This window comes from Lithobates pipiens, unplaced genomic scaffold, assembly GCF_037356315.1.
Source record: "Lithobates pipiens isolate NorthernLeopardFrog02 unplaced genomic scaffold, aLitPip1_a1.2 Scaffold_79, whole genome shotgun sequence".
Taxonomy (NCBI): Eukaryota; Metazoa; Chordata; class Amphibia; order Anura; family Ranidae; genus Lithobates; species Lithobates pipiens.
Window position 1 is genome coordinate 946,487 of NW_027507902.1, and position 17,308 is coordinate 963,794.

At 51.7% G+C, this 17,308-nt stretch overlaps 2 protein-coding genes across 2 annotated transcripts in view; both read right to left on the reverse strand.

Annotated features, from left to right (window-relative positions):
* The window catches only part of LOC143959990 (uncharacterized), a 15,509-nt gene extending 1,093 nt beyond the window's left edge, over positions 1 to 14,416 (reverse strand). The window contains exons 1-3 of the mRNA XM_077468231.1: positions 14,383 to 14,416; positions 13,389 to 13,528; positions 1 to 4,547 (exon numbers count right to left, since the gene is read on the reverse strand). The exon at positions 1 to 4,547 is cut by the window's left edge and continues 1,093 nt beyond it. Of these exons, the coding sequence (XP_077324357.1) occupies positions 1,971 to 4,547; positions 13,389 to 13,528; positions 14,383 to 14,416 (2,751 nt within the window). The 3' untranslated portion in view covers positions 1 to 1,970. The remainder of the gene's footprint in view (positions 4,548 to 13,388; positions 13,529 to 14,382) is intronic.
* Positions 1 to 14,754, reverse strand: part of LOC143960006 (uncharacterized) — a 269,947-nt gene extending 255,193 nt beyond the window's left edge. The window contains exon 1 of the mRNA XM_077468259.1: positions 14,587 to 14,754. The gene's annotated coding sequence lies outside the window, so the exon portion shown is untranslated. The remainder of the gene's footprint in view (positions 1 to 14,586) is intronic.
* Positions 14,755 to 17,308: the final 2,554 nt, after the last annotated feature.

Below are 17,308 nucleotides of genomic sequence, written 5' to 3' on the forward strand. Positions count from 1 at the left end.
CTATTTTTTTTCAGGATTACAGGTCACAAATCCGACGCGTTTCAGGCTGAAAGCTCCTCCTTCATCAGGGCTGGATCGCTTAGCGTAACAAAGATGGCTCCAAAGTCGGCCGATAATAAGATATTCCTCCGATAATCGCTGGCTGAGGAGTGTTCAAGCCCTGAGGAAGGGGGGAGTTTGGTGCCCCCCAAAAAAAGATCATGAAAAATAAAATCTTCTTGGACTCATTCTCATCCTTTTCCTTCACTCTGGGGGCCTCAGGGACACCCCAATTGACCGAGAACTTACCTTGATATCTACCAGTCCTGGGGTCCACCTACACATCCCATCAATACTGGGACAGGCTGGTGACAGAGTGGGAGAACGGCTCCCCCTGATGAAGTCCACAGAGTCCTCCCCAGGAGGTCCATCCTGAGAAGATCTCTGCTCCAACCTTCCACACCCAGCTCTGCAGTACTGATGATGTTCTCCAGAGCAAAGGTCAGAGGAGCACCTACCTCCCATAATGGTAATAAGGCACCAGGACTGGCTGACTTTACTGACCTATCCCAGCTGTCTGTACGTTGTGGGAGAGGGAGGAACCTGGGGAGATGTAGTCTGGAGCTCCTTCACCATAGTCATGTCTTTTTATGAAGGACCTTTTACTTTTATCAGAGTCGCCCAGATCTCCAGAATCATTTCTTTATTCTTCAGGGGCACCCCAATTGACTGACAACTTACCTTGATATCTACCAGTCCTGGGGTTCACCTACACATCCCATCAATACTGGACAGAGTGGGAGAACGGCTCCCCCTGATGAAGTCCACAGAGTCCCCCCCAGGAGGTCCATCCTGAGAAGATCTCTGCTCCAACCTTCCACACCCAGCTCTGCAGTACTGATGATGTTCTCCAGAGCAAAGGTCAGAGGAGCACCTACCTCCCATAATGGTAATAAGGCACTAGGACTACTGACCTATCCCAGCAGTCTGTACGTTGTGGGAGAGGGAGGAACCTGGGGAGATGTAGTCTGGCGCTCCTTCACCATAGTCAAGTCTTGTTATGAAGGACCTTTTACTTTTATCAGAGTCGCCCAGATCTCCAGAATCATTTCTTTATTCTTCAGGGGCACCCCTATTGACCGACAACTTACCTTGATATCTACCAGTCCTGGGGTTCACCTACACATCCCATCAATACTGGACAGAGTGGGAGAACGGCTCCCCCTGATGAAGTCCACAGAGTCCTCCCAGGAGGTCCATCCTAAGAAGATCACTGCTCCAACCTTCCACACCCAGCTCTGCAGTACTGATGATGTTCTCCAGAGCAAAGGTCAGAGGAGCACCTACCTCCCATAACGGTAATAAGGCCCCAGGACTACTGACCTATCCCAGCAGTCTGTATGTTGTGGGAGAGGGAGGAACCTGGGGAGATGTAGTCTGGAGCTCCTTCACCATAGTCATGTCTTTTCTGAAGGACCTTTTACTTTTATCAGAGTCGCCCAGATCTCCAGAATCATTTCTTTATTCCTCAGGGGCACCCCTATTGACCGAGAACTTACCTTGATATCTACCAGTCCTGGGGTCCACCTACACATCCCATCAATACTGGGACAGGCTGGTGACAGAGAGTGGGAGAACGGCTCCCCCTGATGAAGTCCACGGGAGGTCCGTTATGAGAATATCACTGCTCCAACCTTCCACACCCAGCTCTGCAGTACTGATGATGTTCTCCAGAGCAAAGGTCAGAGGAGCACCAACCTCCCATAATGGGAATAAGGCACCAGGACTGGCCGACTTTACTGACCTATCCCAGCAGTCTGTAGTGGGAGAGGGAGGAACCTGGGGAGATGTAGTCTGGAGCTCCTTCACCATAGTCATGTCTTTTCTGAAGGACCTTTTCTGCTTATTGAAAGTTTTTATTATTTTTCACAATTTAGAAAAAACGAATAAATGAGAAAAAAAGTAAAAAAAGTAAAATAAAAATCCTTCTACTACTGGGGGGAAATGTCAGGGGTGTGGTGGTGCCGCCTATGCAAGGTAAGCTGTGAACTCTGGCGGAAGGCCCGCCCACACTCGGAGCAGCCGTAGGGTTTCTGGTCGGCGTGTCTCCTGCGATGTTTGGTCAGACTGTCCCGCAGGGCGAAGCTTTCCCCGCACTCGGGGCACAAGTACGGCCTTTCTCCGCTGTGACTTCTCCGGTGTTGGGTTAGTGAGCTCGGCTGAGTGAAGCATTTCCCGCACTCCGGACAGGAATACGGCCTGACGCCGGTGTGCGTGCGTTGGTGGAAGTCCAGACTAACGCGCTGAGCGAAGCTCCGCCCACATTCCATACACATAAATGGCTTCTCGCCGGTGTGAAGTCTCTGGTGGGCGGCCAGGCTGGCGCTTTGGCTGAACCGCCGGCCACATTCGCTGCACTCGTAGGGTTTGTGCCCGGTGTGGGTCCTCTCGTGGACGCCGAGGGAAGACTGCGAGGGGAAGCTCTTCCCACATGTGACACACAGAAACCGCTTCCCCTCCAGGTGAATCCTTCGGTGGTATTCCAGCCGATGGGAATTCTTAAACCTTCTTCCACATTCTGGACAGGCGAAGGGTCTCAGGCACGGGGGGCTGGTCTGGTGGGCGGCAAAGCTTTCCTTGTCCGTGAAGTTTTGGCCACAGGAGGGACATGAGAAGGGATTCATCTCGGTGTGGACCTTCTGGTGGGCGTCCAGGTAGCTTTTACGATAAAAACATTTCCCGCATTCTCCACAGATATGACCCCCCGTCTTTTCCTGCCGCTTCTTGGCCGGAGATGGAGGAATAGGATGGGCACCCGTGTCTGGTTGCCCCTCTTTGGTTGATTGGACCCCATTGGGTTGGTTTTTCGATGCCTGTTGAGCAAGCTGCTCCTTAATACGCCTTAAAGTCACATTGACAGAGAACAGACACTCCGAGCACTGAAACGACCAATCAGCGCGGTGCATTCTGCACACACAGGCGCCAGAACGACGGCAAAACCTTTTCTCGTATTCCAGGCATTGCAGGAGAAGCGTGGACAGTCTGTGGGCAATCGCTGGAGGAACATCTGAAAACCAGACTTGGTCTGATAAAGATTGGACTTCTCTGAGATGTCCTTCCATTGGCTCTCCATCAGTACTGGAGGCGGGGCCATCATCATCATCATCCAGTCCTGACAGGAGCCGCCTCCCTGGAGAGCCAGTAATCGTTCTTCCTTCATCTACAATCGATTGCCCACGACTATTCCTTAGCGGGTATGTGTGGTCATGGGACACGGATATAAAGTCATCGCTCTGATGATCCCGAGACTCTTCCTTAATAAGACACACGATGATCTCCTCACCTGTGTTGGCTTCCTCTTTACCCTCAGGAGAAATGTTCTCTCCATAGGAAAGGGGCTCCTCCTTTGGTTCCTCCTTGATATGAATGGATGGAGACCACATATGGTGTGTGGGGAGAGTCTGTGGGAGAAATCCATCACCGTGGGAATGGGGTTCCTCCTTAATGTGGGCGATCGTTCCTCCTTCCCATGTGATGTCATCCTCCTTAATGTGGGCGATCGTTCCTCCTTCCCATGTGATGTCATCCTCCTTAATGTGGGCGATCATTCCTCCTTCCCATGTGATGTCGTCCTCCTTAATTCTGGAGACTGGAAATTCTTCACTTGTACCCGGTTCCTCCATGTGAGCACTTGTGTTCATGTCTGCGGGATCTGGAGGATCTGCGGGATTTGGAGGATCTGCTGGATTTGGAGGATCTGCGGGATCTGCGGGATTTGGAGGATCTGTGGGATCTGGAGGATCTGGAGGATCTGCTGGATCTGGAGGATCTGCTGGATTTGGAGGATCTGCGGGATTTGGAGGATCTGCGGGATCTGGAGGATCTGCGGGATTTGGAGGATCTGCTGGATTTGGAGGATCTGCGGGATTTGGAGGATCTGCGGGATCTGGAGGATATGCGGGATTTGGAGGATCTGCGGGATCTGGAGGATATGCGGGATTTGGAGGATCTGCGGGATTTGGAGGATCTGCGGGATTTGGAGGATCTGCGGGATTTGGAGGATCTGCGGGATCTGGAGGATATGCGGGATCTGGAGGATCTACAGGATATGCGGGATTTGGAGGATCTGCGGGATCTGGAGGCTCTGCAGGATATGCAGGATTTGGAGGATCTGCGGGATTTGGAGGATCTGGAAGATCTGCGGGATCTGGAGGCTCTGCAGGATATGCGGGATTTGGAGGATGTGCGGGATCTGGAGGATCTGTGGGATTTGAAGGATCTGCGGGATCTGGAGGCTCTGCGGGATCTGGAGGATCTGCGGGATCTGGAGGCTCTGCGGGATCTGGAGGCTCTGCGGGATCTGGAGGATCTGGAGGCTCTGCGGGATCTGGAGGCTCTGCGGGATCTGGAGGATCTGTAGGTGTCAAACTAGCCAGACGTTCCTCTACGTATGTAAAAGACTCCACTTTGATATGAACAGAGGTAGATTCTCTGGGGTCCTGGGATATGTAAGCGGGGAGTCTTGGTAGATCTTCATCTTGGGGTCCCACCTCGTGATTTTCCAATATCTACCTGTCAAAAATAACAGAATCAAAAAGTTCACCAAATGTCTACACACATGTAAGATCAATCAGTGGGTCGGGCAGTGGAGGGCCAAGGGGCAAGGCTGCTGTTATAAACCACGGGGCCCTATACAGCCAACCTGACAGCCCCCCCCCCCCCCCCCCCCAAATAGACAAAATTTTCTATGCTTCAGTTATAAATGAACACAGTGAGAGATCGGTACCGATCACTCGTTGGGTTCATTCAGGAAAGGAAAAGGCTGGTATATATGACATATTTACTACCCCCTTCCCCCCATTCTCCATCCTCAAAGATGCTATTGTGTGCTTGTATGTCTCTCACTGCAGCAGCTGAAAGATGGCTTCTTCTCCTCTCCCTCCTGTCAGTTTTCATGCTGCTGCAGAGAGAGACATACAAGGGATCGATTCTAGTAATTGCCCTCCTACCAGAAGGATCACTAGGGGAGTTGGTGGGGGGGGGGGCACGAAAGGAAGTGTACAGTGCACTGGGAGATCCTTGTGGTAGGAGGGCAATTACTAGAACCGATCCCTTGTATGTCTCTCTCTGCAGCAGCATGAAAACTGACAGGAGGGAGAGGAGAAGAAGCCATCTTTCAGCTGCTGCAGTGGATCGGCTCCGGCAATCGCCCTCCCCCCCTCCCTGCTCTGCCCATCACCCTCCCTGCCTACATGCAATTCACAGAGCTGCCTGAGCCCCCCTGCTGGCCTGGGCCCCCTACAGGAGGACCGGTGGTACTAGGGTTGCCACCTTTTGTTCAAGTCAAACCCGAACACTTTAGTGGAGCACGCCAATTTTTTTTTTTTATAGTATAAACTATATATATATTTTGCTATTAAATGACATTTCTAATCATATGAAGTTAATAACAAGAGTCCCCCTTTACATCAGAGTCCGCAGAGTTCCCCTTTTACATCTGAACTTGCTGAGTTCCCTTTCACTGTAAGGGGGGACTCTGCAGACTCTGATGTAAGGGAGAACTCTGGGGACTCTAACATAAGGGGTGCTCTGGGAACCCTGATGTAAGGGGGAAACACTGAGAACTCTGATGTACGGAGAGGACTCTAATGTAAGGGGGGAACACTGGCCTCTGGTTTAAAGGGGAAATCTGATGTAAGGGGTGCTCTGAGAACCCTGATTTACCTTACTGTACTCACTCAGAGGCAGGAGAGAGAAGGGGTGAGACTTCAGTCACAGACAGGGATGGATGGTGAGCTCACTCACCCCTTGGCAGTCAGCATCTCTCATCCAGATGTATCTGAGGCTGCTGAATTCAAATTTTTCCAACTTTCTTTTTCTGAGGCACAGCACCGGGTATTGGAGTGTGGGGCAGACCCAGAGGGGGAGGGGTGGGGGAAGAGGTGCTGATCGAGCCCTCTCTCCTCTCCTGTCTGTGTGTGTGTTTTGGGGGGGTTAGTGCTGACTTTGAGCTGTGTGAAAGAGTGTAACAGACACTTTCAGCTTAGACAACTGCAGCCAGCAAACCTGCTGGGAAGCCATAGTCCAGTCTAAATAAAGTCCAGTCTGAAACCCGGACGCATGATTCCAAACCCGAACTGTCCAGGTGAATCCTGGACAGGTGGCAACCATAGGTGGTACCCCTTTATGCACAGCCCAGTATATAGGTGACAGTAGGTGGCCAAATACATCACAGCTCCATCACTCTGGATGGCCAACCTTCTTTTATGTTCACCATTAGACAGGGCTGTACTGGGACAGAAATTTGGCCCTGGACTTCATCCAGACCAGCCCACTTACATTTTGGGTTGTCCATCACCACCCCCTTACATCAGAGTGTCCCATCACCACCCCCTTACATCAGAGTGTCCCATCACCAGCCCCCTTACATCAGAGTGTCCCATCACCACCCCCTTACATCAGAGTGTCCCATCACCAGCCCCCTTACATCAGAGTGTCCCATCACCAGCCCCCTTACATCAGAGTGTCCCATCACCATCCCCTTACATCAGAGTGTCCCATCACCACCCCCTTACATCAGAGTGTCCCATCACCAGCCCCCCTTACATCAGAGTGTCCCATCACCACCCCCTTACATCAGAGTGTCCCATCACCACCCCCTTACATCAGAGTGTCCCATCACCAGCCCCCCTTACATCAGAGTGTCCCATCACCAGCCCCCTTACATCAGAGTGTCTCATCACCAGTCCCCTTACATCAGAGTGTCCCATCACCACCCCCTTACATCAGAGTGTCCCATCACCAGCCCCCTTACATCAGAGTGTCCCATCACCACCCCCTTACATCAGAGTGTCCCATCACCACCCCCTTACATCAGAGTGTCCCATCACCACCCCCTTACATCAGAGTGTCCCATCACCAGCCCCCTTACATCAGAGTGTCCCATCACCACCCCCTTACATCAGAGTGTCCCATCACCACCCCCTTACATCAGAGTGTCCCATCACCAGCCCCCTTACATCAGAGTGTCCCATCACCAGCCCCCCTTACATCAGAGTGTCCCATCACCAGCCCCCCTTACATCAGAGTGTCCCATCACCAGCCCCCTTACATCAGAGTGTCCCATCACCAGCCCCCTTACATCAGAGTGTCCCATCACCAGCCCCCTTACATCAGAGTGTCCCATCACCAGCCCCCTTACATCAGAGTGTCCCATCACCATCCCCTTACATCAGAGTGTCCCATCACCACCCCCTTACATCAGAGTGTCCCATCACCACCCCCTTACATCAGAGTGTCCCATCACCACCCCCTTACATCAGAGTGTCCCATCACCAGCCCCCTTACATCAGAGCGTCCCATCACCAGCCCCTTATATCAGAGTGTCCCATCACCAGCCCCCTTACATCAGAGTGTCCCATCACCACCCCCTTACATCAGAGTGTCCCATCACCAGCCCCTTACATCAGAGTGTCCCATCACCAGCCCCCTTACATCAGAGTGTCCCATCACCAGCCCCCTTACATCAGAGTGTCCCATCACCACCCCCTTACATCAGAGTGTCCCATCACCAGCCCCCTTACATCAGAGTGTCCCATCACCAGCCCCCTTACATCAGAGTGTCCCATCACCAGCCCCCTTACATCAGAGTGTCCCATCACCAGCCCCCTTACATCAGAGTGTCCCATCACCACCCCCTTACATCAGAGTGTCCCATCACCACCCCCTTACATCAGAGTGTCCCATCACCAGCCCCCTTACATCAGAGTGTCCCATCACCAGCCCCCTTACATCAGAGTGTCCCATCACCACCCCCTTACATCAGAGTGTCCCATCACCAGCCCCCTTACATCACAGTGTCCCATCAGCACCCCCTTACATCAGAGTGTCCCATCACCAACCCCCTTACATCAGAGTGTCCCATCACCACCCCCTTACATCAGAGTGTCCCATCACCAGCCCCCTTACATCAGAGTGTCCCATCACCACCCCCTTACATCAGAGTGTCCCATCACCAGCCCCCTTACATCAGAGTGTCCCATCACCAGCCCCCTTACATCAGAGTGTCCCATCACCACCCCCTTACATCAGAGTGTCCCATCACCACCCCCTTACATCAGAGTGTCCCATCACCAGCCCCCTTACATCAGAGTGTCCCATCACCAGCCCCCTTACATCAGAGTGTCCCATCACCAGCCCCCTTACATCAGAGTGTCCCATCAGCAGCCCCCTTACATCAGAGTGTCCCATCACCAGTCCCCTTACATCAGAGTGTCCCATCACCAGCCCCTTACATCAGAGTGTCCCATCACCAGCCCCTTACATCAGAGTGTCCCATCACCAGCCCCCTTACATCAGAGTGTCCCATCACCAGCCCCCTTACATCAGAGTGGCCCATCACCACCCCCTTACATCAGAGTGTCCCATCACCACCCCCTTACATCAGAGTGTCCCATCACCAGCCCCTTACATCAGAGTGTCCCATCACCACCCCCTTACATCAGAGTGTCCCATCACCAGCCCCCTTACATCAGAGTGTCCCATCACCATCCCCCTTACATCAGAGTGTCCCATCACCAGCCCCCTTACATCAGAGTGTCCCATCACCAGCCCCCTTACATCAGAGTGTCCCATCAGCACCCCCTTACATCAGAGTGTTCCATCACCAGCCCCCTTACATCAGAGTGTCCCATCACCAGCCCCCTTACATCAGAGTGTCCCATCACCACCCCCCTTACATCAGAGTGTCCCATCACCAGCCCCCTTACATCAGAGTGTCCCATCACCAGCCCCCTTACATCAGAGTGGCCCATCACCACCCCCTTACATCAGAGTGTCCCATCACCACCCCCTTACATCAAAGTGTCCCATCACCAGCCCCCTTACATCAGAGTGTCCCATCACCAGCCCCCTTACATCAGAGTGGCCCATCACCACCCCCTTACATCAGAGTGTCCCATCACCACCCCCTTACATCAGAGTGTCCCATCACCAGCTCCCTTACATCAGAGTGTCCCATCACCACCCCCTTACATCAGAGTGTCCCATCACCAGCTCCCTTACATCAGAGTGTCCCATCACCAGCTCCCTTACATCAGAGTGTCCCATCAGCAGCCCCCTTACATCAGAGTGTCCCATCAGCAGCCCCCTTACATCAGAGTGTCCCATCACCAGCCCCCTTACATCAGAGTGTCCCATCAGCACCCCCTTACATCAGAGTGTCCCATCACCACCCCCTTACATCAGAGTGTCCCATCACCATCCCCCTTACATCAGAGTGTCCCATCACCAGCCCCCTTACATCAGAGTGTCCCATCACCAGCCCCCTTACATCAGAGTGTCCCATCAGCACCCCTTTACATCAGAGTGTCCCATCACCAGCCCCCTTACATCAGAGTATCCCATCATCAGCCCCCTTACATCAGAGTGTCCCATCAGCACCCCTTTACATCAGAGTGTCCCATCACCATCCCCCTTACATCAGAGTGTCCCATCATCAGCCCCCTTACATCAGAGTATCCCATCATCAGCCCCCTTACATCAGAGTGTCCCATCAGCACCCCCTTACATCAGAGTGTCCCATCACCAGCCCCCTTACATCAGAGTGTCCCATCACCAGCCCCCTTACATCAGAGTGTCCCATCACCAGCCCCCTTACATCAGAGTGTCCCATCACCAGCCCCCTTACATCAGAGTGTCCCATCACCACCCCCTTACATCAGAGTGTCCCATCATCAGCCCCCTTACATCAGAGTGTCCCATCAGCACCCCCTTACATCAGAGTGTCCCATCACCAGCCCCCTTACATCAGAGTGTCCCATCACCAGCCCCCTTACATCAGAGTGTCCCATCACCAGCCCCCCTTACATCAGAGTGTCCCATCACCAGCCCCTTACATCAGAGTGTCCCATCAGCAGCCCCCTTACATCAGAGTGTCCCATCAGCAGCCCCCTTACATCAGAGTGTCCCATCACCAGCCCCCTTACATCAGAGTATCCCATCACCAGCCCCCTTACATCAGAGTGTCCCATCACCAGCCCCCTTACATCAGAGTGTCCCATCACCAGCCCCTTACATCAGAGTGTCCCATCACCAGCCCCCTTACATCAGAGTGTCCCATCACCACCCCCTTACATCAGAGTGTCCCATCACCAGCCCCCTTACATCAGAGTGTCCCATCACCAGCCCCCTTACATCAGAGTGTCCCATCACCAGCCCCCTTACATCAGAGTGTCCCATCACCACCCCCTTACATCAGAGTGTCCCATCACCAGCCCCCTTACATCAGAGTGTCCCATCACCAGCCCCCTTACATGAGAGTGTCCCATCATCAGCCCCCTTACATCAGAGTGTCCCATCAGCACCCCCTTACATCAGAGTGTCCCATCACCAGCCCCCTTACATCAGAGTGTCCCATCACCAGCCCCTTACATCAGAGTGTCCCATCACCAGCCCCCTTACATCAGAGTGTCCCATCACCACCCCCTTACATCAGAGTGTCCCATCACCAGCCCCCTTACATCAGAGTGTCCCATCACCAGCCCCCTTACATCAGAGTGTCCCATCACCACCCCCTTACATCAGAGTGTCCCATCACCACCCCTTACATCAGAGTGTCCCATCACCACCCCCTTACATCAGAGTGTCCCATCACCACCCCTTACATCAGAGTGTCCCATCACCAGCCCCCTTACATCAGAGTGTCCCATCACCAGCCCCCTTACATCAGAGTGTCCCATCACCAGCCCCTTACATCAGAGTGTCCCATCACCAGCCCCCTTACATCAGAGTGTCCCATCACCAGCCCCCTTACATCAGAGTGTCCCATCACCAGCCCCCTTACATCAGAGTGTCCCATCACCAGCCCCCTTACATCAGAGTGTCCCATCACCACCCCCTTACATCAGAGTGTCCCATCACCAGCCCCTTACATCAGAGTGTCCCATCACCAACCCTCTTACATCAGAGTGTCCCATCACCACCCCCTTACATCAGAGTGTCCCATCACCACCCCCTTACATCAGAGTGTCACATCACCACCCCCTTACATCAGAGTGTCCCATCACCAGCCCCCTTACATCAGAGTGTCCCATCACCAGCCCCTTACATCAGAGTGTCCCATCACCAGCCCCCTTACATCAGAGTGTCCCATCACCACCCCTTACATCAGAGTGTCCCATCACCACCCCCTTACATCAGAGTGTCCCATCACCACCCCTTACATCAGAGTGTCCCATCACCAGCCCCCTTACATCAGAGTGTCCCATCACCAGCCCCCTTACATCAGAGTGTCCCATCACCACCCCCTTACATCAGAGTGTCCCATCACCAGCCCCCTTACATCAGAGTGTCCCATCACCAGCCCCCTTACATCAGAGTGTCCCATCACCAGCCCCCTTACATCAGAGTATCCCATCACCAGCCCCCTTACATCAGAGTGTCCCATCACCAGCCCCCTTACATCAGAGTGTCCCATCACCAGCCCCCTTACATCAGAGTGTCCCATCACCACCCCCTTACATCAGAGTGTCCCATCACCACCCCCTTACATCAGAGTATCCCATCACCAGCCCCCTTACATCAGAGTGTCCCATCACCAGCCCCCTTACATCAGAGTGTCCCATCACCAGCCCCCTTACATCAGAGTGTCCCATCACCACTCCCTTACATCAGAGTGTCCCATCACCAGCCCCCTTACATCAGAGTGTCCCATCACCAGCCCCCTTACATCAGAGTGTCCCATCACCACCCCCTTACATCAGAGTGTCCCATCACCAGCCCCCTTACATCAGAGTGTCCCATCACCAGCCCCCTTACATGAGAGTGTCCCATCATCAGCCCCCTTACATCAGAGTGTCCCATCAGCACCCCCTTACATCAGAGTGTCCCATCACCAGCCCCCTTACATCAGAGTGTCCCATCACCAGCCCCCTTACATCAGAGTGTCCCATCACCAGCCCCTTACATCAGAGTGTCCCATCACCAGCCCCCTTACATCAGAGTGTCCCATCACCAGCCCCCTTACATCAGAGTGTCCCATCACCAGCCCCCTTACATCAGAGTGTCCCATCACCAACCCTCTTACATCAGAGTGTCCCATCACCACCCCCTTACATCAGAGTGTCCCATCACCAGCCCCTTACATCAGAGTGTCCCATCACCAACCCTCTTACATCAGAGTGTCCCATCACCACCCCCTTACATCAGAGTGTCACATCACCACCCCCTTACATCAGAGTGTCCCATCACCAGCCCCCTTACATCAGAGTGTCCCATCACCAGCCCCTTACATCAGAGTGTCCCATCACCAGCCCCCTTACATCAGAGTGTCCCATCACCACCCCCTTACATCAGAGTGTCCCATCACCACCCCCTTACATCAGAGTGTCCCATCACCAGCCCCCTTACATCAGAGTGTCCCATCACCACCCCCTTACATCAGAGTGTCCCATCACCACCCCCTTACATCAGAGTGTCCCATCACCAGCCCCCTTACATCAGAGTGTCCCATCACCAGCCCCCTTACATCAGAGTGTCCCATCACCACCCCCTTACATCAGAGTGTCCCATCACCACCCCCTTACATCAGAGTGTCCCATCACCACCCCTTACATCAGAGTGTCCCATCACCACCCCCTTACATCAGAGTGTCCCATCACCACCCCCTTACATCAGAGTGTCCCATCACCATCCCCTTACATCAGAGTGTCCCATCACCACCCCCTTACATCAGAGTGTCCCATCACCACCCCCTTACATCAGAGTGTCCCATCACCACCCCTTACATCAGAGTGTCCCATCACCAGCCCCCTTACATCAGAGTGTCCCATCACCAGCCCCCTTACATCAGAGTGTCCCATCACCACCCCCCTTACATCAGAGTGGCCCACTGAGCCATCGGCTCACCGAGAAACTCCCGGTAGTCCCAATGGCCAGTACATGTCTGCCATTAGATCTGAAGACTCTGAGGTCGGAATATGTGTGAAAGCCTCACCATCAATGATGAAAGGAGAAATAGTAATTGGATCATTTAGAAAAATAATAAAGTTTGGTTCCTGACATTTTCTTCCTATTTTTTTATGTGGGGAAATGTCTGTATAGTAGGTAGGTGACAGTAGGTGACAGTAGGTGACAGTAGGTGGTCAGATATGTCATAGAATGCCTGGGTCACCCCATATGGCCAATGTTCTTCCAGGATCTCTGGTCACCATTATAGCCCCTACTGGACCTGAAAACTCAAAATATCTGTGGAATCCTCACCATAAATGATGAAAGGAGATTCAATCATTCGGATTTCTGATGTATTTCCCACAGATTTATGTCTGTCCATGTGTAGGTGACAGTAGATGACCGGATACGTCACAGAAAGGCTCGATAACCCTCTATGGCCAATGTTCCTCTATAGTCACCATTATGGTTCCTATTAGATCTGAAGGCTCTGAGGTTGGAATATCTGTGGATTCCTCGCCATCAACGTTTGAAGGGAGAAATCGTGATTTCATAATTCGGTTTCCTGATGTATTTCCCACAGATCTTTGTTCGGAAATGTCTGTACAAACGGAGGGGGCCAGATACTTCACCAATTGGCTAGATTATTACCCTGGCTGGCCAATGTTCTTCTATGGTCACCATTATGGTCCATATTAGATCTGAAGACTCTGAGGTTGGAATGTGTGTGGGAAGCCTCGCCATCAATGATTAAGGTGGACAAAAGTCATTCTTTCTATTTTTTTATGTGGGGAAATGTCTGTATATATGTAGGTGACAGTAGGTGACAGTAGGTGGCCATATACCTCACAGAATGGCTGGACCAAGCCGTATTCCCAATGTTCTTCTATGCTCTATGGTAGTGATGGGGAACCTTGGCACCCCAGATGTTTTGGAACTACACTTCCCATGATTCTCACCTACACTACAGAGTGCATGAGCATCATGGGAAATGTAGTTCCAAAACATCTGGGGTGCCGAGGTTCCCCATCACTGCTCTATGGTCACCATTATTGCCCATAATAGAGGTGAAGACTCCGAGGTCTTCTTATCTATGGAAGCCTCTCCATCAAGGAGCTGAGATTTTATGGAAAGATCCACCATACATGGTGAGATCCCCGATAATGGAAGATACAACCCAGCCATAGCTACTAGGAGAGGAGTATGAAGACTGGACTGCTCATTGCTTCATTAAAATGCCAACCAGGCTGTCCATCGTGCTTCTGTTTTAGATCTAGTTCTGACTTCACTGGGTGCATGCTTGTTCTCCATCAATGACCCAACAAGTAATGAAGCCAGAGGCAGCCAAGTGTCCTCTCCAGAGGATGATCACCTATGGTGGCGTCCATATTTACCACAGCAAATTTCCAGCAAAAAGTCCCCGGAAAACATTAAAGTGTCCTCATCTCCTCTTACCCGGATCCGGGAGCGTGTGGTGGTCCTCCGTCATGGCGTCCTTGTAGAGATCCTTCTAAATACTCCCACTCCTCCATGGAGAAATAGACAGTGACATCCTGACACCTTATAGGAACCTGACACACACAATGATACAGTCACCATCCAGACACATCCCTTGTCTGTTACTGGATAATGTCCCACAATTCCCAGAATCCTCCTCACCTCTCCTGTCAGGATCTTCTCTGGTGACCATCAGACTCCATACTCATCCATTGCTTCCTTCCTGTGTAATGAAAGACTCTGAGCCAATCAGACACACCCTCCATGCAGACGTCTCCCTCTGCTATATATAGATAAGCCGTCCGACTAACACTCCCTCCCCTCCCCCACCAGCTCTGTGTATTATTAATAGAGATAAGAGTGATGTCATGTGACCTCCCAGAATCCTCCTCACCTCTCCGGTCAGGTCTGTGTTTTATTAATAGAGATAAGAGTGATGTCATGTGACCCCCCAGAATCCTCCTCACCTCTCCGGTCAGGTCTGTGTTTTATTAATGGAGATAAGAGTGATGTCATGTGACCTCCCAGAATCCTCCTCACCTCTCCGGTCAGGTCTGTGTTTTATTAATAGAGATAAGAGTGATGTCATGTGACCTCCCAGAATCCTCCTCACCTCTCCGGTCAGGTCTGTGTTTTATTAATAGAGATAAGAGTGACGTCATGTGACCTCCCAGAATCCCCCTCACCTCTCCGGTCAGGTCTGTGTTTTATTAATAGAGATAAGAGTGATGTCATGTGACCCCCCAGAATCCTCCTCACCTCTCCGGTCAGGTCTGTGTTTTATTAATAGAGATAAGAGTGATGTCATGTGACCTCCCAGAATCCCCCTCACCTCTCCGGTCAGGTCTGTGTTTTATTAATAGAGATAAGAGTGATGTCATGTGACCCCCCAGAATCCTCCTCACCTCTCCGGTCAGGTCTGTGTTTTATTAATAGAGATAAGAGAGATGTCATGTGACCTCCCAGAATCCTCCTCACCTCTCCGGTCAGGTCTGTGTTTTATTAATAGAGATGAGAGTGATGTCATGTGACCTCCCAGAATCCTCCTCACCTCTCCGGTCAGGTCTGTGTATTATTAATAGAGATGAGAGAGATGTCATGTGACCTCCCAGAATCCTCCTCACCTCTCCGGTCAGGTCTGTGTTTTATTAATAGAGATGAGAGTGATGTCATGTGACCTCCCAGAATCCTCCTCACCTCTCCGGTCAGGTCTGTGTTTTATTAATAGAGATAAGAGTGATGTCATGTGACCTCCCAGAATCCTCCTCACCTCTCCAGTCAGGTCTGTGTATTATTAATAGAGATAAGAGAGATGTCATGTGACCTCCCAGAATCCTCCTCACCTCTCCGGTCAGGTCTGTGTTTTATTAATAGAGATGAGAGTGATGTCATGTGACCTCCCAGAATCCTCCTCACCTCTCCGGTCAGGTCTGTGTTTTATTAATAGAGATAAGATTGATGTCATGTGACCTCCCAGAATCCTCCTCACCTCTCCGGTCATGTCTGTGTTTTATTAATAGAGATAAGAGTGATGTCATGTGACCTCCCAGAATCCTCCTCACCTCTCCGGTCAGGTCTGTGTTTTATTAATAGAGATAAGAGTGATGTCATGTGACCTCCCAGAATCCTCCTCACCTCTCCGGTCAGGTCTGTGTTTTATTAATAGAGATAAGAGTGATGTCATGTGACCTCCCAGAATCCTCCTCACCTCTCCGGTCAGCAGTCCAGTGGTGAACGGACATTCTGTGCCTCCACCTAGTAAAGATAACGTTGGTGGTTGGGCAGCCTGGGACTTGTGGTTCTCCGGCGGTCTCACTTCCTGGATTTGTGTTCCATTCCTCTGGTCGGGTCTGCTGTGATCGGCGCTCTATTATTCAGCCTTCCTCGCACTGTTGGCCCCCTAGAGGTCGGATTCTCCCAGAGGATTGTGGGAAACAGATCGTTATTGCAACATTGTATCACCCTATATTACATCACACCCCATCCGAGGGGAGACCCCTCCCACACAGCAGCCAATCAGAGCCCAGCTTAGGCTGGCACAGATCAGAGACGTGGCACATCGAGCGCTTCCGACGCTTCGTCCAATTCTCTTCACATTTCTCCTTTTCAGTCAATTCTCCAGAATGTTTTATTACTTTTTTTTATTCGCACAGGAAAAGTGGCTTGTCATTGGACCAGCTGTGGGTGGCTCCACCCAGTGACTGCAAGGATACGCCCCCTACGCAGAATATAAAAGTTATATTTGTCTAATTTTAGTTGTTTTATTTTTTTTATTATACTTTTATTTTATTTTTGAATGGTTTATTGTTGCTGTTTTTTTTTTGTTGAATTCTTTTTATTTAACCTGTAGATATACCGCAGGCAGGTGGCACAGCGACACCCCCCCCCCCCCCCCCCATGTCCTTCCTGGTTTGGGTGGCGCGCATGCCCGCTACTGACCCCTGCTGGGATTGGGCACAACGCCAGTTTAGGCAGCAGATTTCAGCCAACGATTTTGTCTGAAACCTGCCGATCGGCTGCGTCCAATCACAGCACAGAGTACAGCGATCTGGCTGTTTCTTCTCCTCCCCAAAAAGCAGGGAGAAAAAACAGCCGGATCAGAAAGTAAAATCAGCACACATTACATTGTATTATTATTTTATGTTTCATTTCAGTCTCATACATTCTAACAAGTCTGTGAACTTTATTTGTTTGGTTTTTTCTATGATTCAGAATTTCCTATTTTCTTTCTGCCCCCCCGTGGGCGGAGTTGGGTTGTGGTGGGGGGTACGGTTAAGTGGGTGTGTCCTTACCAGGAGCCTTCAAATAAAACGTAGATGACTTGGCCGGTTTGGCAGGCAGGTAAGTAGGCGGCGGGAAGGATGCAGATTCCACGCACAGCCCC